The 26,627-nt window shown below is 45.3% G+C and overlaps 1 protein-coding gene across 2 annotated transcripts in view; it reads left to right on the top strand.

The window, feature by feature from the left end:
* The first annotated feature begins 2,282 nt into the window (after positions 1–2,282).
* plod2 (procollagen-lysine, 2-oxoglutarate 5-dioxygenase 2) overlaps positions 2,283–26,627 on the top strand; it is a 169,556-nt gene continuing 145,211 nt past the window's right edge. The window contains exon 1 of one of the 2 annotated variants that reach the window (XM_038815300.1): positions 2,283–2,576. In XM_038815300.1, coding sequence (XP_038671228.1) covers positions 2,456–2,576 — 121 coding nt within the window. In that variant the 5' untranslated portion in view covers positions 2,283–2,455. The remainder of the gene's footprint in view (positions 2,577–26,627) is intronic. The other variant, XM_038815301.1, reaches the window with a different exon arrangement.

Raw genomic sequence — 26,627 nt, 5'->3', positions numbered from 1 at the left:
TACCCTGAGGCACTTTGGAATGCAACATGCTGTACAGAGAAATAATTAAATTCTATTGCAATGACTTATGATGCATTTTATGAATAAATTATACATTTGGAAAAATACACGTGAGAGATTTCCTAAGTCCAGCATTTCTAATTCAGAGATGCCTTTTTGTCACCAGTTTCTTCTCTTCTTTTTCTCTCTTTCTTGCTCTCTCCTCCCCACCACTGTTCATTTACATTCAGTAAAGCACTCAAACTCTCAGCCCACAAACCATACCATAACTGATCATTCGCAGAATTCTCCAGCACATTGTTTAAATGAGATGTAATCACACAGGGCCTGATATTATAGAACGAGGTATTAGCATCCAAACATTTGTCTGATTGCAGTTCATGTTTGCTTGGTTTCTTCCTTTCAAATGTATGTCTGAGACAGGGCGTGGTATTCCATCGTCTCTCAGTTTCGCCCACACCGGAGCAATTCAGGCAGTGACTGAATCTACATTCTCAGAATTTACACCACCAGCCATCTTTGGCGTGTATGTCCATTTTAAAAAACACGCATCTTATTTAAAAGTTCAATCTGTCCGTACATAATTCCTGGCTTTTTTCCATCGTCGTGACAAAAAAATGGCTATTATCCCACCAGTTTTTGCAGGTTTGTGTTGTGGTGCTTTGAAACTTAGGAATGTAAGTCAATGTAAATACAGAACACTGGTGACTGGCAACTGACCCTCTGGGCAATATTCACTGACCAAAACCTGCAGACACGACAGCTACCTCCTTTATTGAGTAAAGAAAAAGATTTATAAATGGCAGCGCAATGGGCTGCCAGGATTTATTTTTGACTTTGCAAATGTCCTGTTACATGGCACAAGTTGTATGCGTCACCATCACTTGTGCAATGTGCATTTGTCCGTAGCTTTTAGCATTGGGCCATCAACCAAGCTGATGTTGCATTGATGCCAAATATGCACTTTAAAAATAACGCAGGAGAGAACTAGTTGAAAAATAAGGAAACTACTGAAGACAGTGAGAGGTCTCTCATTATCAGAAAAACAGGCATATTCTCAGTTCAGGCTCACACTCTCCCTGTTATGAGGGGATGGGATGTTTAGGGAAAATCATTCAGAAGTGAAAATTAAGTCAAAAGTCCTCTCCCCATCTTTAGTTGCAACAGTATCACGGTACAAATAAAGTACTGATCATTTTGCAATACCATGATATTATCAGTCACATATTCGTCAATTGCGAGGACAGTTGTACTGCCCCCTGAGATCCACAGAGTCAAAAGACTTCACAATAAAAAACAATACGAATTGAAAGAGCTGTAGGTCAGTAAAACGAGAATACCAGTTTGGGGTGACATGCTTGACGTATACAAAACTATGACGGGTAGAGACAGAGAAGACAAGAGAATCTGTTTCCCTTGGCAGGGAATTCAAAATGCAAAGGTCAGGGCAGCATGGTGGTGCAGTGGTCAGCACTGCTGCCTCATGGTGCCGAGGTCCCAGGTTCGATCCCGGCCCCGGGTCACTGTCCGTGTGGAGTTTGCGCATTCTCTCCGTACCTGTGTGGGTCTCTCACCCCCACAACCCAAAGATGTGCAGGGCAGGTGGATTGGCCACCTAAATTGCCCCTTAATTGGAAATGAAAATTAAAAAACAGGGGTCATAGATTCAAGCCAAGTGGCAGAAGGATTAGAGTGGACATGAGGAGAATCACAGAGGGTACGTGGGTGTTTGGAATTTGCTGCCTGAGTTGGAGGAGGAGGCAGAGACAATAAACTTAACAACTATCTTAAGTTCTGTAAAATGCAGGACTATGGGCCATATGCAGGAAAATGGTCGTTGGGTCGGCATAGACGGGCCGAATGCCTCTTCCCCTTTTGTGCTGTACCATTTTCATGGGGCTATGGAATTTTCATCGGAACAGTGAATTTACAAAAATAGAGAAAGGGCATAGACAGGATCGACTCAGCAATCTCTGATAATTTACTTAATAGGAAGTTGCTTCGTTTTTAAACCCTGTCCCCTCAAAGTCTGCTACCCACATGGGTGTTTAATTTAGACAAAAGCAAACATTTTCCTTGCAGGAGAGATTTGGGGTGAGTTGAGTTTGAAGGCTGGCTTAACAAGTGGGTAAGTGGGTGGGACTATCTGGGAAAGTTCCTCCTTCCTCACCTCCCTTCAGCCTTACTTATTCACACAGAGGGAGGGAAAATAGACACACACACACATATATCTATTTGTGTATAGCGAAAAACAGGAGGCGGTTGCAGCCTGGAGATTAAATAGATTGCTGGCTGCGCTGCGCGAACTTTCCCGGCCACATCCGAAACTTTCCCCAAACTTTGTTCACTCTCTGGGTAAAAGTTTGGAGGCGCGTGCCCGCGTGGTCTCGCGAGAGCGCGCGCCGGGTGGGTCAGTCTCTGTGTGGATGTGTGTCTCAGTCAGTCGCTCGAGCTGATGGAGATGGCTGTGCACCGCCTGGGGCACCTCACTCTCCCCCTCCACACACTCCTCCAAATAACTCTCCTCCTGCTAAACGTCTCAGCAACTACTTCAGACCAGCTGCCCATTCCCAACGGTGAGCAACAATGTATATTCCTTCATTAAGTCTTTAAAAAATATATATATATTTGAATATGTAAACAGTAGCCACTCGAATACGCTTCACAAGTTTAAACGATCGTGTGTGAATTGGTTAAAACGTTGAACCACCTTGTTTTCCAAACTGCTTTCCGAATGCCAAGTTTCATCTTAATTGATTTTTCACTTTTGTATGTCAAGTTTCATAATATTGATTCATTGTGATTTTCTAAATGTTTAGAAGTTGTGAGAAAATTTCGTTTTATTTACTTGTCTCTCCCCCCCCACCCCCCCCCCCCCCCCCCCCCCCCACCCCCCCCCCCCCCTTATTGCCAAAATAAAGTTTGAATGTTGTGTTTGTTATTTCCAAAGTTGTGTTTTGATGATTTATTGGCAGGGGTCTTTCTCCCCCCCCCCCCCCCCCCCCCCAACCCCCACCACCACCTTCACCACTGACTTTAAGGCTCTGTTCATTTTTTTTTACAGCAGAGAAACAAAATTCTTAATTTAGAATCTGTCCTCTCCCACTGTAAATGTTCCTGTTGAGAGAGGAGGGATTTGTGGGAAGCACATAAAGATGCCCTTTATGTTCTTGTGACATACAAACACCTGAAATAAATGCTCCTTTGTGTTGTTAGTTTGTATGTTAACGCCTTGTGGAGAGTGGTGAAATCTGCTCTGATCATTCGTGCTCATCGTGGGTGTTAGTTCAAAACTGCCCAGACTTTGAGCTGTCTGCATGCAAAGCCGCACGTAATTCAGCTAAGTGCTTTTAGTGCCTTATAAGTTTTCCAAATATTTATTTGTGTCACTGTTTGAAAACAGTGCCAAAGTGGCTTTATCCCATATAGATAAAGCACGATTTTCTGTTCAATCTTTGCAAGGAAAAGTATTTTTAAATGTATTCAGTGAACTTGCTGACTCCACAAAGTGAAATCTACGACCCCCCCCCCCCCCCCAAATTCCTCAGCAGCAATGTCATTTGGGTAAATTATGATGTGGAGATGCCAGCGTTGGACTGGGGTGAAGCACAGTGAGAAGTCTTACAACACCAGGTTAAAGTCCAACATATTTGTTTCAAATCACTAGCTTTCGGACCACCGTTTCACCTGAGGAAGGAGCAGTGCTCCGAAAGATAGTGATTCAAAACAAACCTGTTGGACTTTAACCTGGTGTTGTAAGACTTCTTACTGGGTAAATTATGTCTTTGTTGATATTTACACTGCAGAGACTTTAGATCATGCCAAATGCTCCCACTCCCCTTTGAAACTGTACCAATGTTGTTTCACTGCCATGCTGTCAAACAGCGCAAACTATAGTCTAACTATGCCTTCTCCCCCAGCCCTAACATTCCCAAAACAAAATGGCTGAGATACCTTTCTGTTTTAAGTACTGATGCAGTTATGTCCGGGATAATAGGACATGGATTTGTGGTCAACATTTCTTGAATCTGAAAAAATCCCACAGATCCTCAGCTCAGACATTTGAGCTGTCCACTTGCAAAAAGTATTGGGCGGTATTCTCTGCTCCCGGGACTAAGTGCCCGTGCTGTCGTGAACGCCGTCGCGTTTCACGACGGTGCAGACATGTCCCAGGCATGACCTATTCTGGCACCCAGATTGAATTAAATATTTGGAGTTCGCGCCACTCCAGTGTCCCTATGCGGCACCAAATGGGCACCGCGCCAACCTGTGCATGTGCAGTTTGGGGCAGCACAATCCTGCGGCATGCGCAGTTGGGCTGCGCCATCCTGCACATGCGCGGGGAACTTCTTTTGCGCGCCAGCCTCTCACCAACATGGCGCTGGTGTTCTGGAGCCGATGCGAAAGGAGGTAGGCCCGGTGGGGGTGGGGTGGGGTGGGGTGGCCGGGGGGGAAAGAGAGGCCGGCCCGCCGATCGGTGGGTGCCGATCGCGGGCCAGACCCCATTGTAGACCCCCCCCAGCGTTCCCACACGGTTCCCGTCAGCAGCGACCAGGGGTGGACAGCGCCAGCGGGAGCCTGCCGTGTCGTTGCGGCTGCTCGACCCATCTGGGCCGGAGAATCGCCGCTCGCTGTTTGCAGCGATTCTCCGAGCGGCCTGGCGTTCGCGTGGCGCTGGTTTCGGGGGTGGGGCAGTGGGAAAATCGCGTGCGGGGGTCGGGGCAGCGTGGCGCGGTTCACGCGTCAACCCAGCGATTCTCCCACCCGGCGTGGTGAGGGGAGGGAGGAGAATACCGCCCATTGGGTTAATTGCCAAATATTTATTTGTAAATCTGCTTAAAAGCAACCATACCATCTATCACCGGCATTGATAATGTTTTCTGCTTCATAGTTGCAACCAAACTTATCCAGTTATCTTGCTTTGCAACCAATGGATTACTTTAAGCTGTAGTTACTGTTGTAATTTAGGCAAACGTGGCAGCCAATTTGTGCCCAGCAAGGATCCACAAATAGGATGTTTTCCTTTCTAGTGGTTTTGGTTGAAGGGTCTGTGCTGAATAGAATACATGCAATGAGTAAATGAAAGCTGCAGTAAGGAGAAGGGTGAAGTGAGAGCTGGTGAAAAGGAATGTTGATGGCTGTCTTGTCGAAAGCGATAATGAGGAAAAGGTAAATGTGTGGGCAGCTAAAGAGTAGGAAGGGTGACGTGGAAGAGAAGGGATGTCTCAGATTTTCCCACCCATCGTCTGAATAATGAATCCTGCTCTTGTCTTCAATGTTTTTTTTCTGTCTCTCTGCCGGTGGCACAATGGTTAGCACTGCTGCCTGACAGCGCCAGGGATCCAGGTTCGATTCCGACCTCAGGTGATTGTGTGGAGTTTGCACGCTCTCCCCAATCTGTGTGGGTTTCCTCCGGGTGCTCTGGTTTCCTCCCACAGTCCAAACGATGTGCAAGTTAGGTGGATTGGCCACGCTAAATTGCCCATTAGTGTCCAAAGGTTAAGTGGGGATACAGGGCTAGAGTGGGGATTGGGCCCAGGTAGGGTGCTGTTTCGAAGGGTCGGCGCAGACTCGATGGGCCGAATGGCCTCCTTCTGCACTGTGGGGATTCTATGATTCTGTGAATGATGCTTTTAGTTTGTTAGTGTGTCCCACAAAATTCCGCCAAGCAGGATGGATACCAGTAAGTTCAATGGTCTTTTAGTGGTACTTCTAAAAACTATAATTAGCTACTCAGACAAATTTTAAAAATGGGTGTGCCATGCGTTTGGACGCTGAACATCTTTTACGCTTTAAATTTAGCCCAGAATAGCAGGATGGAAGACATTTCTGTTACTATCTATAACTCTGTGTGAAACGTTCATCTGCTTATTTGTGGCTGTGCTTTCACATCAGAAATTTGTTCATAATTTGACAGTGAAGCATCTGATTCACTCTTGGTGGATGTGCTGTTGCAATAGGGATTGGGGATGGATATATTATTTAGCTGTCATCAAGCAACACTCAAGAAGCTCAACACCATCCAGGACAAGGCAACCCACTTGATTGCTCTCCCTTCCACAAACATTCAATCCAACCATCACTGACAGACAGTGACAGCCGTGTGTACCATCTGTAACTTGCTTTGTAGGAACTCGCCAAGGTTCCTTCGACAGAACCTTTCAAACCCATGGCCACTAACATCTAGTAGGGCAAGAGCAGCAGATACATGGGAACACCATCACCTGGAGGTTCCCCTCCAAGTCGCTCACCACTCTGATTTTGAAATATATCCCCGATCCTTCACAGTCGCTGGGTCAAATCCTGGAATTCCCTCCCTCACAGCATAGTGGCTGTACTTGGGGATGGCAGCAGTTCAAGAAGGCAGCTCACCACCACTTTCTCAAGGGTGTTGCTCGTTGTGTTCTCTCCTTAATTGGCTCTGTTTATGGCGGTTAATATGGTCGCCTTCCTTAATTCTAATTACGTTTGCTCAAGAGTCGCCAGGTATCTTTCGATACCGCCACAAGGTTCAAAACCGAATACTGACCAAAGACTCGATACACCAGTTAGTAAGTTCGAAATCAATGCTCATTTATTTACACACACAGTCAATTATACTCATGCACAAACTCTACCAACTAAACTATCACTACTACTAAAGCCTATACTTAGCTTCGGGTGCCCACTCAGTCAGAGGAACAATGGCCGTTGTCCGGTTCTGAGGCTGCTGGGGTTGAGCTGGTACGGAATAGTAGCTAGGAACGTCTGTCTCGTAGCGTGCGTTGACTTTGGACTTACTTGTTCTGGTGCAGCTGCTAGGCAGGTCTCTCCACGCTGAGAGCCAAGGCCAAAAGAGCGATTCTCTCTCGGGTGCTTCTTCTCATACACAAAAGGGGCTTCGAGAGCTTTTGGGTGGGCCTTGAACTTGGCCCCAATTAATTGGACCGCATCTTGATCATTCCTATCGATTTCCTCCAATACAGAGGTGGGTGCCCTGATTGCTGGATGTGTCCTAGGTGGCCGTTGGCCTGCTTTGTTCTAGTCTCCTCTGGCGCCGGGGTGTCTGCAATAGTATCGTTTACTTAAATGTTACCTTTTTGTTCCCGGAGATGGCTCATTCGTATGGTAATGGCTTTGCAGTATCGGTCTTGTCTGGGAGCTACAGCTCCAATTAACAGACAAACCTTACACCTGCTTGCTTTCTCAGTATTGTCCATTTTCCCTGCATTCTTTGCAAAGTGTCCATTTTGTAATCGGGACGTGGCCATCCCAGATGGCTACAAGGGCAACTAGGAAAATGCAATAAATGCTGGTCTTGCCGGCAATGCCTTCATCCCTTAAATGAAAAAGAAGGGAGCATTGTCTTGCATTTATCCTGTACTGCACTTTAACTGGGGCTATTTGATGCTGAATAAAAAATAATATATTGTGATAAATGGAAGTGTGAAAAGTTACGAAAGCTGATTCAAAATAAGAGTGTCCAACAGCAAACTTGCATTCAAAAAGCAGGTTTATTGGAAAAACAATTCCCAAAGCATTCCAATAGAAAAGTAGACAGAAAGAAAGTGTCTGTTGCACCCAAGGAGGAGATATTAGGAGGGGTGAAGCAAAGGTTGACAAAAGAGGTAGGTTTTCAGAAGAGTGCTAAGAAGGAGAGCAGGATGAAGATGTGGACAAGTTTAGAGAGAGAATGGCACAAAGGTGGGATCTGGTAGCTGAAGGCAGGGTCACCAGTGTTAAGGTAGATGCAAGAGAAGTTGGAGTAGAGGCAGTGGAGTGTCTGAGGAAGCATTGTCAGGCTGGAGAAGCTTGCAGCGAAAGACGAGCGAGACCATGAATGATTGATTGATTGATTTTATTATCACATGTACCGAAATACAGTGAAAAGTATTTTTCTGTGGCCAAGGTACCCAGTAGACAAAAGGAATAATTGACAAAGTACATTGACAAATAAGTAATTGGTTCCAGTGCGGTACAAGGCCAAACAAAGCAAATACATGAGCAAAAGCAGCATAGGGCGTCGTGAATAGTGTCTTATATTGGGGTGACAATTTTAAATATGAGGAGTTGGGGGATTGAGAGTCAATGTGTGTTGTAAATGATGTGGAGATAGGTGAGCAGGACTTGGGCACATTGTTGCCGAGCCTTTGGAGAATATCAAGAGGCGCAGAGAGTTATTCAACGTGGATTCAAACCTGAAGTAATGGTAGGGAGATAGAGAAAAAGTGCCATTTAGTAATGCATCCCTCAGTTGTCAATATACTTATTATCCATAGTACACTTAGTACAGTCTCTCTTTGAAACAAAACAGCAACATGTGTAGGATTGTTGACCATGTTCTGACTGCTGCTTGCTTGATGTTCACAATCCATATTTAACATTTCAAGAACACTTAATGGAATTTAGGTAAGAGGAGAAACAGAATTATATTCTAAGCTCTTACTTGCAATTTATTGAGTCCAGTGAAAGCATTGCATTTTCCCCTCAAAATACACAATTGATCAGCAGAGAATTGACTCAGCATCACTATGCAATTAATAGATTATTGTTACGGAAAATCATTAAATAAACTGGGGAAAGCCCTCCCATCTGTATTATGCAACCCTAATCAGGACAAATGAAATCACTGCTTTTGTGCTCTACTGATTTACGGGATACAGATGTGAACTCTGCCAGATGTGGCTGAACCAAAGTACAGATGGGGGTGCAAGGTCAGGAAGATTACATCAATGTAGAAGCATGATACATGAACGGTAAGTAAGGCAAGAGGCTGAAGTAGTGTCTGTGGCTAGATTACAATCTAGCCGTAGGTAGATGTACTGTTTCTCATAACATGGCAAAAAATCCATCTGATCTCAAAAGGAACATTTGTGTGGGTTAGCCAGCTTGTTTTGGATGGTTTATTGTACAAGCTTAAGCTTGATGTGCAAAATTCTGTTTCAATGATGCTTTCTGAAAAGTGAGTTCTCATTGATTCTTTCAGTCAACTGGAAGGCTGCACGGTAGCACAAATGGCTAGCACTGTGGCTTCACAGCTCCAGGTTCCCAGGTTCGATTCCCTGCTGGGTCACTGTCTGTCCGGAGTCTGCACGTTCTCCCCGTGTCTGCGTGGGTTTCCTCCGGGTGCTCCAGTTTCCTCCCACAGTCCAAAGACGTGCAGGTTAGTTGGATGGGCCATGATAAATTGCCCTTAGTGACCAAAAAAGTTTAGGAGGGGTTATTGGGTTCTGGGGATAGAGTGGAAGTGAGGGCTTAAGTGGGTCGGTGCAGGCTCGATGGGCTGAATGGCCTCCTTCTGCACTGTATGTTCTATGTTCGAACTCTGAATTGTGAGCAAGGGGTGAAGTAAGCTGTATGTATTTATAAAATCCGCAAGCTAGTGCACATTGTTTAAAACGTTAAGATTGTTAGGGAGTATGATCTGATTAAAGAAAGCAAGAATTGAATTATTAGATAACCGTGAGCTCCATTTTGCCTTTGAATACAAACAACCTGGGAGTGTAATTGAGAAGAGTGAACTGTGTGCAAGTTTCTCAGGCAACAATATTAACTTGGTTTTGGCTGAGTGGCAATGTGTGAAGAAGCTTTAGCTCACCTTAACGTTTCTCTTTGACATCTGTTGCATTTCCCCTGAATACTTGGAGTCACTATTTCTGGATATGAGGGAATTGAGTCTAAATACAGCAATCTCTTCGAGGCACCTGAAAGAATTTTACTGAAATTGTAGTCTACAATATCAGAGTGAACGATTCGCTATCTGAAGGGGGGGAAAGAATATGTGATTTCTGGGTTCCCAAAGTGGTTGATGTTGATACATAGGCAAAGAAACTCATTCTCGGACATACTTTGCTTCTCTTGGAAAACCTTCAAATTTAGTAAGAAAGAAAGATAATCCCTGCATTTGCATCCTGTAGCATCTGGTGCATATCCGGGATGTCAGAAATCATGTAATTTGCTTTGAGGGTAGAACAACACCAAAACAGCAAGGGCAGTAGGGCGGCACAGTTGTTAGCACAGTTGCTTCACAGCTCCAGGGTCCAAGGTTTGATTCTCGGTGTGGGTCACTGTCGGTGCGGAGCCTGCGCGTTCCCCCCCCCCCCCCCCCCCCCCCCCCCCCGGTCTGCATGGGTTTCCTCCGGGTGTTCCAGTTTCCTCCCACAGCCCAAAGATGTGCAGGTTAGGTGGAGTGGCCATGCTAAATTGCCTTTAGCGTCCACAATGGTTGGGTGGGGCTACTGGGTTATGGGGATAGGTTGGAAGTGTGGGCTTAAATGGGATGTTCTTTCAATGGGCCAGTGCAGACTCGATGGGCCGAGTGGCCTCCTTCTGCACTGTAAATTCTATGAAAACCTAGCCCAATTAGGGAAATAAGTTGGTGAACAATTTTTCTCCCAGCCGAGGATGTCTTGATTGGGTGGGAGGGTGAAGGGTAGGGACCCTGCTGCCTCTCTCTCTCCCCACCCCACCGCACCCCATCCCAGCCCACCCAGCCCAATGTAGGTCTGGGGTGGAGAGGCAGGGAGAAGGTTGGTCAGCCCCTGCCCCTTCTTTTGTCAATGAAACCCCTCTCTTCCAGATGACAATCCCTCCCTATAACCCCTATCCCATCCTTCATTATCTGTGTCCAGGGCTCCTCAATGAGCTTCGACCACTGCCTGGAGGCTGTACTGGCAGCAAACACCCCTCTCAGTGCTGCTGTCAGCCATGGGGAGCCAACTGGCGGGCAAAACCCCAGTCATCAAGATTAATTTCCACCCAGGTAACCCAGGAAGGCCACAGAATCATTGTCAGTGCTGTATTGGAAAGTTAGCGATGTCCAGAAATATAGCCCAAAAAAAGCACTAAATATCTGAGTTCATATTATGCACTGAAGGATTACTGATATTTACTGAAGTCCTGAAAAACCGACGAGAAGTCTCGAGAGCGTAAATTGGGAAAAGCTTGAAGACAGTAATGTGAGTGAAATTACCTGTGACCATTCATGGATCACGGTACTGAACCCAAAATATGTTAAATACGCAGAATTATACTTTCATTTCTTCACAGTTATGTTCAAGTATCTTTGGCGTGTCAGATTTCTGCATTATTGCCTGCACTATCATTCCAGGCTAGAAATATCACCTCCGTTGAAAAACTTCCTCCAAAATCTCTCTTTCTGGGTGCAGTTTGATCCAGGTTTATAAAATTGAACAATTTAGATTGTGGTTAAGTGAACCAATTATTTCAGTTGAATAGGTGAGAAAGCAGGCCTGCCCACAAGTTACACAAGGGTTGAACTAGGTGGGTGGCCCTTTTCCCAGAGAATAATGGATCAGATTTCTGACTTGTCCAGGGAAAGATGACTCGCAGTTTGGCTTTGAGAGCGAGCTGCACCAGTTTCTGAAAGAGAGATTTCCTTGTACGAGGGGCTGGTTCCTCTAATGTAAATCCAGATCAATGTGGCTTCCTGGCATAATATTGATCACCCGGGAGACCACAAGCAAATCCAACAGGGTAGATCTGTCATGAGACCCCCACGTGCTGATTACCACTGGTGGTGGAATGAGCAATGCCCATTTAAGGGCCTTAATTGGTAGTGCAGTGGTTAGCACTGTTGCTTCACAGCGTTCGATTCCCGGCTTGGGTCACTGTCTGTGTGGAGTCGGCATGTTCTCCCCGTGTCTGCATGGGTTTCCTCCGGGTGCTCTGCTTTCCTCCCACAAGTTCCGAAAGGAGTTCTGTTAGATAATTTGGACATTCTGATTTCTCCCTCTGTGTATCCAAACAGGCGCCGGAATGTGGCGACTTGGGGCATTTCACAGTAACTTCATGTAATGTTTGCCCACTTAAAATTTGGGTACTATTTTTCTGACATGAGGGCAGCAGTCTCCCAACTAATTAATGCAGTTTCTTCTGTGACGCAGGAATTTCGATTCCCAGGAGAGAAAGTGAAAGCATAATTGGAGCTCCAACATATTCTTCACTTTAACTTTTAACTATTCGTTTGGTTCAATATTTTTTCTTAACAGTAGCTAATTAAATGAAACATTCAGTCCTACAACTTTACAACTGTCCTGAATGTTATTTTGCACTGTCCATTGTTACTAGACCCAAGGGACTGCCTATTCATCTTGTCTGTGGTTTTCATTCCTCAGTTGGAAAGTGTCAACTTTCACGTCAAGATGTGAAATTGTTCACTTTTTTTTAAACACATACTTGACTTCATGGCCGTTGACATGTAGCCCCTCAGCGCTGCTAGCTTTTCCTGCTGCGTTTTGTCGTTCTGATGTTTTGAAATGTGCTAAATATAGCGTTGTTACTGAATTAGCAAATAAATTCTTAAGTCAGTATGCCAATATATACTAATCTCAACAGCTTGAAATATGTGCAAATTAAGGAAAACATGGATTTGAACTTCAATAGCGCTCCACAAGTCTTCATGGTGTCCAGCATATGGCTAACGAAAACAAAAACATCACCTCGTCCTACTTCATCAGTGTCAGTACAGGCTGCAGTTCCGTGATGCAGAATGAAAAATCTTACAGATTTGGTTAACCTTGTCTTCATGGGAGGAAAAGAAGGAATGAGTTTCTAGCCAGCGGTGATGAGAAATAAGCGTCTTTAAAAATGATCTGAGGGTATCGGTATTGAGCCTAATGGAAATGTATGTGGCACGTCCGAACATATGGATTAGGAGCAGGAGTAGGTCACTCGAGCATGCTCCTCCTTTCAATAAGATCATCGTTGATCTGATTGTAACCTCAACCCCACAATCCTGCCTACCCCCAATAACCTTTCACCCTCGTGGCAATCAAGAATCTGTCTAACTCTACCTTAAAAATATTCAAAGACTCTGCTTCCACTGCCTTTTGAGGAAGAGAGTGCCAGAGATCCCCAACCCTCTGAGAGAAACAAATTCTCCTCACCTCTGTCTTAAACGAGCAACCCCTTATTTTCAAACAATGACCTCTAGCTCCAGGTTCTCTGACGAGAGGAAACATCCCCTCCACATCCGCCCTGTTAGTACCCCTCAGGATCTTGAGATTCAAATGCTTCATCCCTCGTCTCCCTATTTTCTATATGATTTATTAATAACAATGTTTTTGCTGTTGGTTGCACTGTACTTGTTGCGGGGAATTTTATTCCCACATAATCTTGAACGTTTCCGTAACTTTCATTGTAGGTGCTTTGCTACAAGTTGAAAACCTGTATAGGCGGAAATGGAAAAACGCTGGCTGTGTGGTGTTGGGAGACTGGGGTAGGGGTGGGGGGGGGGGGGGGGGGGGGAGGGTGGTGGTAGGGGGTCTTGGAGGGCTTCAACTCAGCAAAAATAAGGTTTGAACAAGTGCCATGATTCAACAATCTTTTTTTTTAAGTTTATGTCGTGACTGGAAAATGGATTAGTAGAATAATAAACTGCTTGGGGAAAGGAAAACACAGTTATTTATGGTCACCAAATTTCAAAAGCCTGTTTCAGAAATGAACAAAGTTGCACGCAATGGCACAATGACCCCCCGGTACCCTATTGTTGATTGTCTGATCTGACAATGTATCCAGGCTGTGTTTAAACCAGTTTAGTTCCATTATCTTGGTACCCAAATATCCCGACTCTCTTTGAAAATGAGCCAATGCTTGGCGTATTTTCTGCCCTCTCTTGAATGTTTTCTTCACACTGATGACCAGATACAAAGATCATTTAGCTTTAAAACACTATTCTTGCAGTTAAACTTCACTTTGGAAATGCCTTGGGGTGCTCCCAAGGGATGTTTGTATATTGAAGTTTGTTGCACGTGCTTGCTTTTGAAGAACAGCAAATAGCTTTTAAAGAAACTAAAGGAAAAAAGAAAGGAAATGGTGGCAGAGATTTTCAAGAGCTTTCAGAGTGTAACTGAAGACGATTGATAGATTTCTCATTGCAGGGGAGTGGGGGGGGTGGTTACGGATAGGATCCGGTGTATGGCGAGGGTGGGGGAACCTTCAGCAGCGTACCCTCTGGGTAAATGTAATGATTCTGATATAGAACATACATTGCAGAAGGAGGCCATTCGATCCATTGAGTCTGCACCGACCCACTTATGCTCTCACTTGCACCCTATCCCAGTAACCCAATAACCCCTCCTAATCTTTTGGACACTCGGGGAAATTTAGCATGGCCAATCTACCTAACCTGCACGTCGGTGTGTGCGGGTTTCCTCCGGGTGCTCCGGTTTCCTCCCACAGTCCAAAAAGATGTGCAGGTTAGGTGGATTGGCCATGCTAAATTGCCCTTAGTGTCATAAATTGCCCTTAGTGTTGGATGGGGTTACTGGGTTATGGGGATAGGGTGGAGGTGTGGGCTTGGGTAGGATGCTCCTTCCAAGAGCCGGTGCAGACCCGATGCGCCGAATGTCCTTCTGCACTGTTAATTCTATGATTCTATGTAATCCGCCATTTGCCATGGTGAATGCCATTTAATAAATTCTACTGGAAGTACACATTTTGTGGGCATTGGATAGATCAGACACAGTTGTGATCTTCAATAGTCTGCTTCACCTCTGACATGAATAGTGGTCACTTGGAGAAAGTGCCAGGGAGTAGAGATGCTATCTGTGAAAGTATAATCAGAGTTAATACTTTCAGGGAAAGGGACAAATTTACTTACTGGAAAATGGAATATTGCTCTCAGTGCTTTGGCTGGGCTATGGTCTAATCATTGTTGATTATTTTTATCAAAATTTTAAAGTAAGGGATTTTACCATTTTAGAAGTGGATTGGGCTGAATCAAATATCTTTGCATCTGCCGTACCAATAAAGACCAGTGCTGGTTTAGCTCAGTGGGCTTGACAGCTGGTTTGTGATGCAGAACAAGACCAGCAGCATGATTTCAATTCCCATACCAGCTTATCCGAGCAGCCGCCGGAAGATGGTGACTAGGGGCTTTTCACAGTAACTTCATACTTGTGACAATAAAAGATTATTATTATTATAAGACCAACTCAGGAACATATTAGAATTTGCTTTGGAATAGGTTTCGGCACTTTTGTGAATGCATGAATGAAATTACCAATCAGATACTGAGGAACAGCAGCAATCGTTAGTACTAACCTAATCTAATGACAAGACTAGTTAACCTATCAAGTTTAACGTTCTCGCACATCACCTTTCCTAGTCTGGTATCTAGTTGCATTTTATGCCTCTGCTGTCTTGCATAATAAATTATTTAAAATGTATCACCCGTGACAGCTTTTTCCTTATAGCTGTTCCAGCTTTGCTTTTTATATTTATACACAACTTTCAGAATACTTGCTTGAAGTAACTGGGTTTCTGTCATCTTTGCCATTTTCTATCCCTCTCTTTAACATCTCTCCTCTTGAACTCCTAACAGTAAAGTGTGACCTGAACCCATCTGGGTGGATAAAATGGTGGAAGCTCACAATTCAATACACCTCGGTATCCTTTCAACAGTTACAGCAGTAACTTGTAAACATCAGTATCCTCTGAAAATTTACAAACATCAGTACCTAACTCCCTTCAAGTTAACTTGGCAGTAACAATGCTGTTCCTTGGATTCCAAACTGCACCCACTCTGCCTATCAATCAGAGGGGTACATTCCCATGTGTGCAAATGATCAGTCTGCCCATGGTTAACCTTGCAAGTCAGTGCCCTGTTCTTAAGCACAAGTAGCACATGTGGATAGCACTGTGGCTTCACAGCGCCAGGGTCCCATGTTCGATTCCCCGCTGGATCACTGTCTGTGCTGAGTCTGCACGTTCTCCTCGTGTCTGGGTGGGTTTCCTCCGGGTGCTCATGTTTCCTCCCACAGTCCAAAGACGTGCAGGTTAGGTGGATTGGCCATGATAAATTGTCCTTAGTGACTAAAAAGATTAGAAGGGGTTATTGGGTTACGGGGATAGGGTGCAAGTGAGGGCTTAAGTGGGTCAGTGCAGACTTGATGGGCCTAATGGCCTCCTTCTGCATTGTATGTTCTATGTTCTAAGTCTCTTGTCGTACAAGAATTAAACCTGCAACAGTGACTGACGCAAACTCCTCTTGCACTTGATTTTACCTTTAATTTTGGAGCATTCCCACATCCTGGGTTCATGAATAGGCAATTAACACATGGAGCTGTTTCGATGGGGCCTATTCTGGTTTCTCAGCAGCATCAGATGGATGAATGAGTTTTTCTCTAATGAAACAATTTTTGAGATTAGCATTTCAAAGGGATGTGAACATCCTGGAATCCTCAGTCTTCAGCTTATGAATGCTATTCTCAATTCTACAGTTTGGCCACAGGAGTTCAATGGTCACGACAAATTATCATGCCGATTGCCTCTGGCATCTTTTGACCAATATAGTCAAGAAGGCTCTGGGTTTTGTTTCAAGGTTTTTTTTAAAGTCCTGTTCACAGTTCTGTGGAAGGATGGGAGGTCTAACTCGGCACATTTCTGACTATAGCCCATTACTAACAGCCCCCTTTTTTCAATATTGTCACTTGAACTTTAAATGTTGGCTCCTTTTAAGTTGAACATTTTCCTGCTGAAGGACTGGCTGCTACACTACTTACATCCCATGTGTCCAGCTTTTCACAATACCACTGAATTCGTCAGGATATTTGAGGTGTGCGTCTTTGAGATGGAGAAAGGAGGCAGGGTGACTTTGTTTTTTCAATGTTTTACTTCCCAGGTTTCAAAAACACCCATATTTTTAAAAAGCCTTTACCAAGTCCTTGGGGCTACCCAAACTGCTTTACAAATGATAGATTGCTTTTATTGTTCCTTTGTTATATTGTTCAGGGTTTTGGCCGAGGGTGGTATCGTGACCGGGGCAGGCTTGGAGGGCCGAAGGGCCTGTTCCTGTGCTACATTGCTCTTTGATGTATTGTGTAGACAGCTATGTCAGCCAGTTCACACAGCAGTGCCTCCCAGCCAGCAAGCAAGTGATGATTTTGTTAACGTGGGAGGTTTCATGGTGATTTTGATTTGACTGAGAAACATTGGCCAGGACATTGGGAGAACACCCAAATCTTAATTTTGTTCGATGGAATCCTTGGTGTGCACCACCTGCCAGGCAAACTAGTTTAACATGCCAGGTGAAAGTCAGAACCTCTGAGAATACAGCTTGAGGATTCGACCTACATTGTGTGGTATCGTTTCAATTCTATAAGTGGAGACATGGGGTAAATAATTTTTGATTTCATTCAAAACCTTGCTGTCCAAAACATTCTTCTCCTTATTTTTTTTTATTTTTATATTTCAGAGTCCAGCACTAATTTTGTAATCTAATTACGTATCATTCAATGGTTGACAATGCAATTCTAATGCAATTTGCCACTCCACACAGCCCTCCTTCTCTTTCTATGCAACGGGGAAATGGGGGCAAAGCATTAAAACCCATTGCCACCCAATTGAAGTTTACTTTTCCCGAGAACAAAGCCTTTTTTTGAAATAAATTTAGAGTACCCAATTATTTTTTCCAATTAAGGGGAAATTTAGAGTGGCCAATCTACCTATCCTGCACATCTTTGGGTTGTGGGGGTGAAGCCCACGCAGACACGGGGAGAATGTGCAAATTCCACACGGACAGTGACCCAGGGCTGGGATTCGAACCCGGGTCCTCAGCGCCGTAGGCAGCAATGCTAACCACTGCGCCACCGTGCTGCCCCAACAAACCCTTTTTTAATATCGACTGACATTTTCTCCCAACCGTCTGAAGATGTGCAGGTTTGGTGGATTGGCCCTGTTACATTGCCCCTTCGAGTCCAAAAGGTTAGGTGGGGTTGCAGCATGACAGGGATAGGGTGGAGGTGTGGGTTTGGGTAGGGTGCTCTTTCAGGGGCTCACTATTGTACCTCTCTTCTCCTTTATGACAATACCTAAAACATACCTATTTTGCCAAGTATGTCTGCCTTCATATCCTCTTTATCTTGCTCTCTGTCAAATTTTGTTCAATGACATTCCCGTAAAGCATCTAAAGGTGCTATGTAAACAGGAACTTGTTGCTTAAAATGCTGTTTTTTAATTTAGGGCACCTGATGATGACAATAATGTTTAAAACTATGGAGTGGATTCGACGGGATAATGCCAGAGATGAGAACAGAAAAGAAAGGCAATGGAGGAGACTTGAGGTCGGATTTTTATGTAGTCAGGGAGACTGCGTGGAGGAATAGAAAAGGCAGCCGGGATATGATTCCTGACCCTACTCCCAGTATTTCTGATTTTCAGAAGTGCTTTTTATGGGTATGGGCTGGTTTGGGTTGTGAACCTGAACCCTGCACTCCCAACCTGACCGGCTCTGTTGCGGCATAAGTGTGTCCATTCCTGTTCAATTTTCATAGAAACAGTCAGCTATTCAAAGAGTCGTGCTTTATGGCATCTCAGTGTCGTGAATCATAATCTGCATGAGGGAACCTTTTGAAAGGTAAGTTCAAAAGATCCTCCTCATGCCCCATCCATGCTACCTCATGCTTTCCCACCTACCAGGAATGCATAATAAGGCTTGGATGAGAGCCCAGAAATCCATTCGAGTGCAGAAACTGTTCTCCCCGCCCCCCCCCCCCCACCCCCCCCCCCCCCCCCCCCCCCCACCCCCCGACAATATTGTTTGATTGAGAGCTCTCTGGGTTCTTCTGTCAATTCATAATGTGCATTTACACAAGATAGAGGGGTTTCAAGTAATTACAGTTTCAGCTATTAATACTTTAAACGGTTTAATGATGACACTTTCATTTACCTGTGGTAAAAAGAAGTAAAGGTTATCAGCGAATTACATTTTTTCTGCATCCTATTGCCACTGTAGGGTTTGTTGGTTCCATAACATGTATAGTAGATGACTGGACATGGAAGTGCCATGGCTGAGTGTCGGGTGGGGGGCATGAGGGGGCCACACTGGGTGGATGAATGGGCAAACATGGATGCGGCACAGGGAATAGAACATAGAGTGCAGAAGGAGGCCATTCAGCCCATAGAGTCTGCACTGACCCACTTAACCCCTCACTTCCTGCCTATCCCCGTAACCCAATAACCCCTCCTAACCTCTTCGGACACTAAGGGCAATTCATCATGGCCAATCCACCTAACCTCCACATCTTTGGACCGTGGGAGGAAACCGGAGCACCCGGAGGAAACCCACGCAGACACGGGGAGAGCGTGCAGATTCCGCACAGACAGTGACCCAGCGGGTAATCGAACCTGGAACGCTGGTGCTGTGAATGTGTGTAGGAGAAGTGGATGAGGGCTAAGGACCTGACTTTTCTTTATAATTGGGACGAAGCCTCATCGCACCAAGGTGGGCCTTTTTAAACAGCCCACCTCAGCACCTAGAAGCCCTGTGGATGTCTCCGAACATTTTTCCGGGACAGTTGGCCCGACTTCAGTCTGGACCCACCCCATGCGGAATGAAAATCCTGTTTTTCTTGGCACTTTCTCCCGAAGTGGGCGGGCCGAGACGGGGATTTTCCCGACCTCTGCTCGCCGCCTCGAGGCTGAAAATCCTGCCCTTAAAATGTTTTTAAAATTTAGAGGGCTTTTTGAATCATTGACTATTTTCTCCGGATGCCTATTGGTGGATCAAGGGGTCTTCAGTTTAAAGTAGTCACAACGAGGGGGGTTTGGTTAAGTGACACTTCGGTGTGAGCTTAATTTTAGATTGCTCTAGCAAACACCATTTTCAGTGCTGTAAAAAGTGATGGATTTGTGGTCTGTTGTGGCACTTGAATGCAGAATATTCCGACTGAGCAGAGCCACAGTGATACTTGCAGAGCTGTCAAAACAAAAGATTTGATTTGCTACACTGCTTTTCAGAATCTCAGAATGTTCCAGTGCCCTTTGTAGCCAATAAAGTACTTTTGAATTGTAGACACGGTTGTAGGAAAGTTAATATTTCATCCTGACTCAGGAGTCTAAGTCATGCATGCATGTGTCCAAGAATATTTGAAAGTTAAAGATCAAATATACCGTGAGTCCGCTGTCGCTATGGAAGAATATTAAACGCTTGCCTCATTAATATATAAAATCCTCTTTTTCGATTTGGAAATATTCAGACTCTGACAGCAACCCGTGAAACTCTTGTCGTTTTCACCACTTGCACACATTGGCAACATTTCCCTAATTTGAAAAGGAAACTGTATTAAAGAATTGTTGTAACTTGATCTCGCATTCTCTGTGAAATGGAGAATATTATGCTACAGTGCCGAGAAATTGTGATCACAATCCCAAGGGATTTTTCTCTCCATAGTAATTATCCAGCTCATTCCCACCCCCACCGTCCCCGCAGCCCCCTCGTCATTGACCAATCTGTCTAAAAGGTTTGTATATTTCTACTATAAGTAAAGCATTTGTTGTTTCAGCTAACAGCTGGTGCTGTTGGTGGATACTTGCTATTCACAACTGTTCAAACACGATTTCTGCATTGGAGAAGTTTGCCAAACTGCTTCATGCTTCTGGTAAATGACACAAAGCTGGGTGGGAGGGTGAACTGTGAGGAAGATGCAGAGATGCTTCAGTATGATTTGGACAAGCTGAGTGCCAGATGCAATATAACGAGGATGAATGTGAGGTTATCCACTTTGTTAGCAAGAACAGGAAAGCAGATTATTATCTGAATGGCTGTAGATTAAGAGAGGGGGATGTGCAACGAGACCTGGTTGTCCTTGTACACCAGTCACTGAAGGTAAACATTAAAAAAAAATTAGAGTACCCAATTAATTTTTTCCAATTAAGGGCAATTCAGTGTGGCCAATCCACCTACCCTGCGCATCATTGGGTTGCAAACATGGGGAGAATGTGCAAACTCCACAAGGACAGTGACCACTGACAGTAAACATGCACGTGCAGCAGACGGTAAAGAAAACAAATGGTATGTTGGCCTTCATAGTGAGAGGATTCAATGGCAGGAGCGGGAATGATTTACTGCAATTATACAGGGCCTTGGGGAGGCCACACCTGAATAGTGTGCGCAGTTTTGATCTCCTTTTCTGAGGAACGATGTTCTTGCTAAAGAAGGTTTACCAGACTGATTCCAGGGATGGCAGGACAAATGTATGAGGAGAGATTGAGTCATTTACGATTATGTTCGCTGGAGTTCAGAAAAATGAGGAGGGATCTCATAGAAACCTATAAAATTCTAACCGGACTAGACAGGGTGGATGCAGGAAGGATGTTCCCGATGATGTGGTAGTCCAGGACCAGGCGTCATAGTCCGGAACCGGAGTAGGCCATTCAGCCCGTCAAGCGTGCCCCGCTACTTAATGGGATCATGGCTGATCTGTGGTCCAACTCTATATACCTGCATTCAGCCATATCCCTTAGTAGCTTTATTTGACAAAAATAACCTGCCACACGACCCCCATCCTGGGAAAGACCCCTGACCTGAGCGCCTCCAGCTCAACCCCTTCTGACCCCACCTCCCCTGAAAAACCCCCTTGGGCATTGAGGAAGTAAATGTAGAGGGAGCACTCACCCTCTTTCCCTCCCTCTGAGTCTGTTAGGATCTCGGATGAGAACCTATCGATTTGCAATTAGTAAAACTGTGAGGAAATGTTACAGAACCCAGGAGTGTTAACACTGACCCATAGGTGTCATGTTAAAACAAGCTTTAACTTAACCAGAAAACAAATAACATTAGCAACAAAGAAATAGCTTTATAGTTAACAATTACAACAGTTCTTAAATAAAAGAGAAAACCTTAATTTTCTTCCTAAACCTGCCAGGCAGCACGGTGGCACAGTGGTTAGCACTGCTGTCTCACAGAGCCAGGGACCCGGGTTCAATCCCAACCTTGCGTGGCTGTCTGTGTGGAGTTTGCACTTTCTCCCAGTGTCTGTGTGGTTTTCCTCCGGGTGCTCCGGTATCCCCCCAAACTCCAAAGATGTGGTTAGGTGGATTGATCATGCTAAATTGCCCTTTATAGAGTCATAGTGATAGTCAGAAAGTTATACAGCACAGCCCAGGGCCTTTGGCCCATCGTGTCCCTGCCGGTCAAAGATCAATCACCTGTCTATTCTAACCACATTGTCCAACACTTGGCCCATAGCCTTGAATGCGCTGGGATCGCCCAGTGCACATCTAAATACTTATTTAACGTTATGAGGGTTTCTATCTCCATCACCCTTTCAGGCAACGAGTTCCAAACTCCCACCACTCTCTGGGTCAAAAGGTTTTTCCTCACATCCCCTCTCAACCTCCTGCCTCATAGCTTATATCTATACCCCCTGGTCATAGATCCCTCCACAAAAGGGAAAAGTTTCTTCTATGCTCCTCATAATTTTATACATCTCAGTCATGTTCCCCTGCAGTCTCCTCTGCTCCAAGGACAACAATCCAAGTCTATCCAATCTTTCTCTATAACTAAAACTCTCCAGCCCAGGCAACATCCTGGTAAATCTCCTCTGCACCCTTTCCAGTGCTATCACATCCCTCCTATAATCTGTATTCCAGAACTATGTGCAATACTCGAGCTGTGACCTAACCAACGTTTTATATAGTTCCAGCATAACCTCCCTGCTCCTGCCTTGGCTAATAAAGGCAAGTATACCATATGCCTTCTTAACCACTGTGTCCACCTACCCTGCTATCTTAAGGGACCAGTGTACATGCACACCAAGATCCCTCTGGTGCTACCCAGGGTCCTGCCATTTATCATGTATTCCCTTGCCTTGTTTGTTCTGTCCAAGTGCATCACCTCACGCTTACTCAGATTGAATTCTGTTTGCTATTGATCAGCCCATCCCATCTATATCCTCCTCATATGTACCAACCCCCAATTTTGGATCATCCCCCAACTTTTTCAAAATTAATTTACGGAATGTGGGAGTCCCTGGTTAGGCCACCATTTATTGTCCAATCCTAGTTGCCTTTCAGAAGGTAATGGTGAGTTGCCTTCTTGAACCGCTGCAGTCCTTGAGGTTTAGGTACACCCACTGTACTGTTAGGGAGGGAGTTTCAGGATGTTGCCCCCAGCGACAGTGAAGAAACAGCGATATATTTCCAAGTCAGGATGGTGAGTGACTTGGAGGGGAACCTACAGGTGATGGGGTACCCAGGTATCTGCTGCTCTTGTTCTTCTAGATGGTAGTGGTCGTGGGTTTGGAAGGTGCTGCCTCAGGAACCTCGGTGAGTTCCTGCAATGAATCTTGTAGATGGTACACACAGCTGTCACCGTTCGTCAGTGGTGGAGGGTTTGAATGTTTGTGGAAGTGGGAGCAATCAAGCAGGCTGCTTTGTCTTGGGTGGTGTCGAGCTCCTTGAGTGTTGTTGGAACTGCACTTATCCAGGCAAGTGGAAAGCATTTCATTGCACTGCTGACTTGTGCGTTGTAGATGGTGGACAGGCTCTTGGGGGTCAGAAGGTGAGTTACTCGCCGTAGGATTCCTACCATTTGACCTGCCCTGGTAGCCACAGTATTTTGGATTTGTTTATTATCACGTGTACTGTGTACAGTGAAAAGTATTGTTCTGTATACAGCTCAGACAGAGGGCAAATATGGAAATACATAGGCACGGGCATCAGATGAAGCAGACAAGGAGTGCAGTACTACTCAGTAGAGAAGATGTGTGAAGAGATCAGATAAGTCCTTAAGAGGGTCGTTTAGGAGTCTGGTAACAGTGGGGAAGAAGCTGTTTTTGAATCTTCTGTTTCTGATCAATGGTAACCTCCAGAATGTTGATTGTGGGGGAATCAGCGCTGGTAATGCCATTGAATGTCAAGAGGTGGTAGTTAGATCCTCTCTTGTAGGAGATGGTCATTGCCTGGCACTGTGGCGTGAATGTAACTTGCCATTTGTCAGCTCAAGCCTGGATATTGTCCAAGTCTTGCTGTATTTGGACATGGACTGCTTCATTATCTGAGGGAGTCGCGAATGGTGCTGAACATTGTGCAGTCATCCGCAAACATCCCCACTTTTGACCTTATGCTGGAAGGGAGGTCATTGATGAAGCAGCTGAAGATGGTTAGGCCTCGGACACTACCCTGAGAAACTCGTACAGTGATGTCCTGGAGCTGAGATAATTGATCTCGAGCCACCACAAACATCTTCCTTTGTGCCAGGTATGACTCCAACCAGCTGAGAGTTTTCCCCCTGATTCCAATTAATTCCAGTTTAGCTAGGACTCCTTGATGCCATACTTGGTCAAAAACTGTCTTGATGTCAAGGACAGTCACTCTCACCTCACCTCTGACATTCAGCTCTTTTGTCCCTGTTTGAACCAAGGCTGTAATGAGGTCAGGAGCTGAGTGACCCTGGCGGAACCCAAACTGAGTATCGTTGAGCAGGTTCCTGCTGAGTGCGTGCCATTTGATAAAGCTGTTGATGACTCCTTCCATCACTTGCTGATGGAGAGTAGACTGATCTGGTGGTAATTGGTTGGGTTGGATTTATCCGGTTTTTTGTGTACAGGACACACCTGGACAATTTTCCACATTGCCAGGTAGTTGCCAGTGTTGTAGCTGTACTGGAACTGCTTGGCTAGGGGTGTGGCAAGTTCTGGAGCACAAGTCTTCAGTTCTAATGGTGGGATATTGTCAGGGCCCATTGTCTTTGCAGTGCTGATCAGCCCTCCTACATTCATATCTAAATGATTCATATAAACAAGAAACAGCAGGGCCCCAACACTGATCCCTGCGGGATCCCACTTGGCACAGCCTTCCAATCAGAAAAACACCCATCGACCATCACCCACTGCTTCCTGCCACTCACGGATTGTTTCCTTTGAGACCCTGGGAAATGTATCAAATGTTAAATAATTTTTTTTCCCTCAACGTAAAAATTCCAAATCTTCATCTCATTCATGAGGTTGTGCAGATACTGGGGAAAAGTTTCCAACATGAAAAGCCCCCAAAGAATTCAACTTAGTTACAAAGCCTGGAAACTGGAAACATTTCTCCTAGTTAACTATTTGAACAAAGACCAAACAAGAACTCGTCTGCACACATACTGACCACTCCCCTGCCTCCTGAATTCAAATCAAAAGAGCTCCCAGGACCACGATGGTACAGTTTATTGCCCCAGACGCTATGCTCTCATAACCTGCTCCCGACGGGAGAATGCTAATTCGCACCACCAACCTTTCTTGGTTTTGCTAAAAATGACAGTGAGAAGATGCAACATCGCCGCAACAAACACGTGGGCAATGTAAAGGCCCACTTGGCTGGCTAAACTAGAATTGGGATTACAGTGATAGACGTGTGTCCCTGCTGCCCAAGAGCATCACTTGGCAACAGTAACAACACTGCCAAATGGACAACAGAATTTCTGGGACGTTGTCCCTTAACTGCATTTTGGAATTTGGGCATGTGAGATTAATTTCAATTTGCTCCCTCGGTCCCTTTAGTTAGGCAGCAAGAAATATCTCGACTCAGTTTCTATTGCACTGTTATAGCAATAACTGTAAAGTAGACTTGATAGAAATGTCTTTATCTAAATAAAGCTACAGAAGGGGTAAAACTCCATTTTCCCCATTACAAAATTCTTGAAAGCATTAATAGAAACGTAGAAAATAGGGTCAGGAGTAGGCCATTCGGCCCTTCGAGCCTGCTCCGCCATTCAATATGATCATGGCCGATCATCCAACTCAGCAGCCTGTTTGCGCTTTCCCCCATATCCTTCGATCCCCTTTGCTCCAAATACTATATCTCACACCTTCTCAAAAACATAGAATGTTTTGGCCTCAACTGCTTCCCATGGTAGCAAATTCCACAGGTTTACCTCTCTCTGGATGAAGACATTTCTCCTCGTCTTGGTCCAAAAAGGTTTACCCCGTATCCTTGGTTCTAGATTTTCCCACCATCGAGAACATTATTTTTAACTCTACCCTTTGGTGTCCCTCCCAGCATGTCTGGCAGATCCTCAATGGACGAGCGGCAACGATTGAGACCTGGCCTGATGTGACGCTGCCTTTTTACCCCCTCCTCAGTCTGGTGGATGGCCGGCAGTTGAGCCTCAACGTATGGCGCCTGCTGTTTCGAGGCAGGTTCCTGTCGTGCAGGGTCTTCCCTAGGCTGGCCCTGGTGCCCTCATCACCATGCATCCGAGACAGCAGCGGAAGTCAAGTAGATAGCTGGCATAGTAGGCTGAGTTCCAAATCCTATTTCTGTGTGATGACGGTGGCAGCTGGTGGAGACATTCATACTGTGCAGGCATGCGCCTCTATGCTAAAAGACTGGCGTGCGGGCATTTACTACAGATGGGGGGTCACTGAGGGATATTTCTAGCAGTTTGGCTGCAGTGTGATGTGGGGCCTGGATTTAGCACCGTAGTGACAGAGAGCTCGTACATTGATAATAACAGTGGGGCATGGTTGACCTGCAGGGCCTGGAGAAACTGCCTGATCCTTAAGAGTGGGTTAGCTGATGGCCTCACAAGTGAGGCTGTTACTATGAGAGGGGCTGTGTGCCAGGAAGAGTTCCAGCGGCCGCCAGTGCATGTGTCGTTTGTGTGGGGGTTAGCTCTGCTAGTCGCCTGCTTTCTCTGCTCTGGAGCTGTGCATCGAAGGAGTACAATGAGGAGTCCCAACGCCCAGTGGTCCAGCGACTGAACGTGGCCATGCCCATCCCCCTGATTATACTGCTGATACATGAGGGTCTCCAGATGGGTGGCACATTGAATATCTACATGATCAGGAGACCTCAGAGCATTTCGAGGATACTGGCAGCAGTCCGCAGTTTAAGCAGTCAGGAGCCAGTAAGTTACAAAG

Source organism: Scyliorhinus canicula, chromosome 13 (assembly GCF_902713615.1).
Source record: "Scyliorhinus canicula chromosome 13, sScyCan1.1, whole genome shotgun sequence".
NCBI classification, from domain to species: Eukaryota; Metazoa; Chordata; class Chondrichthyes; order Carcharhiniformes; family Scyliorhinidae; genus Scyliorhinus; species Scyliorhinus canicula.
The sequence above is the reverse complement of the archived record's forward strand: the minus strand, read 5'-3'. Positions and strand labels throughout refer to the sequence as shown.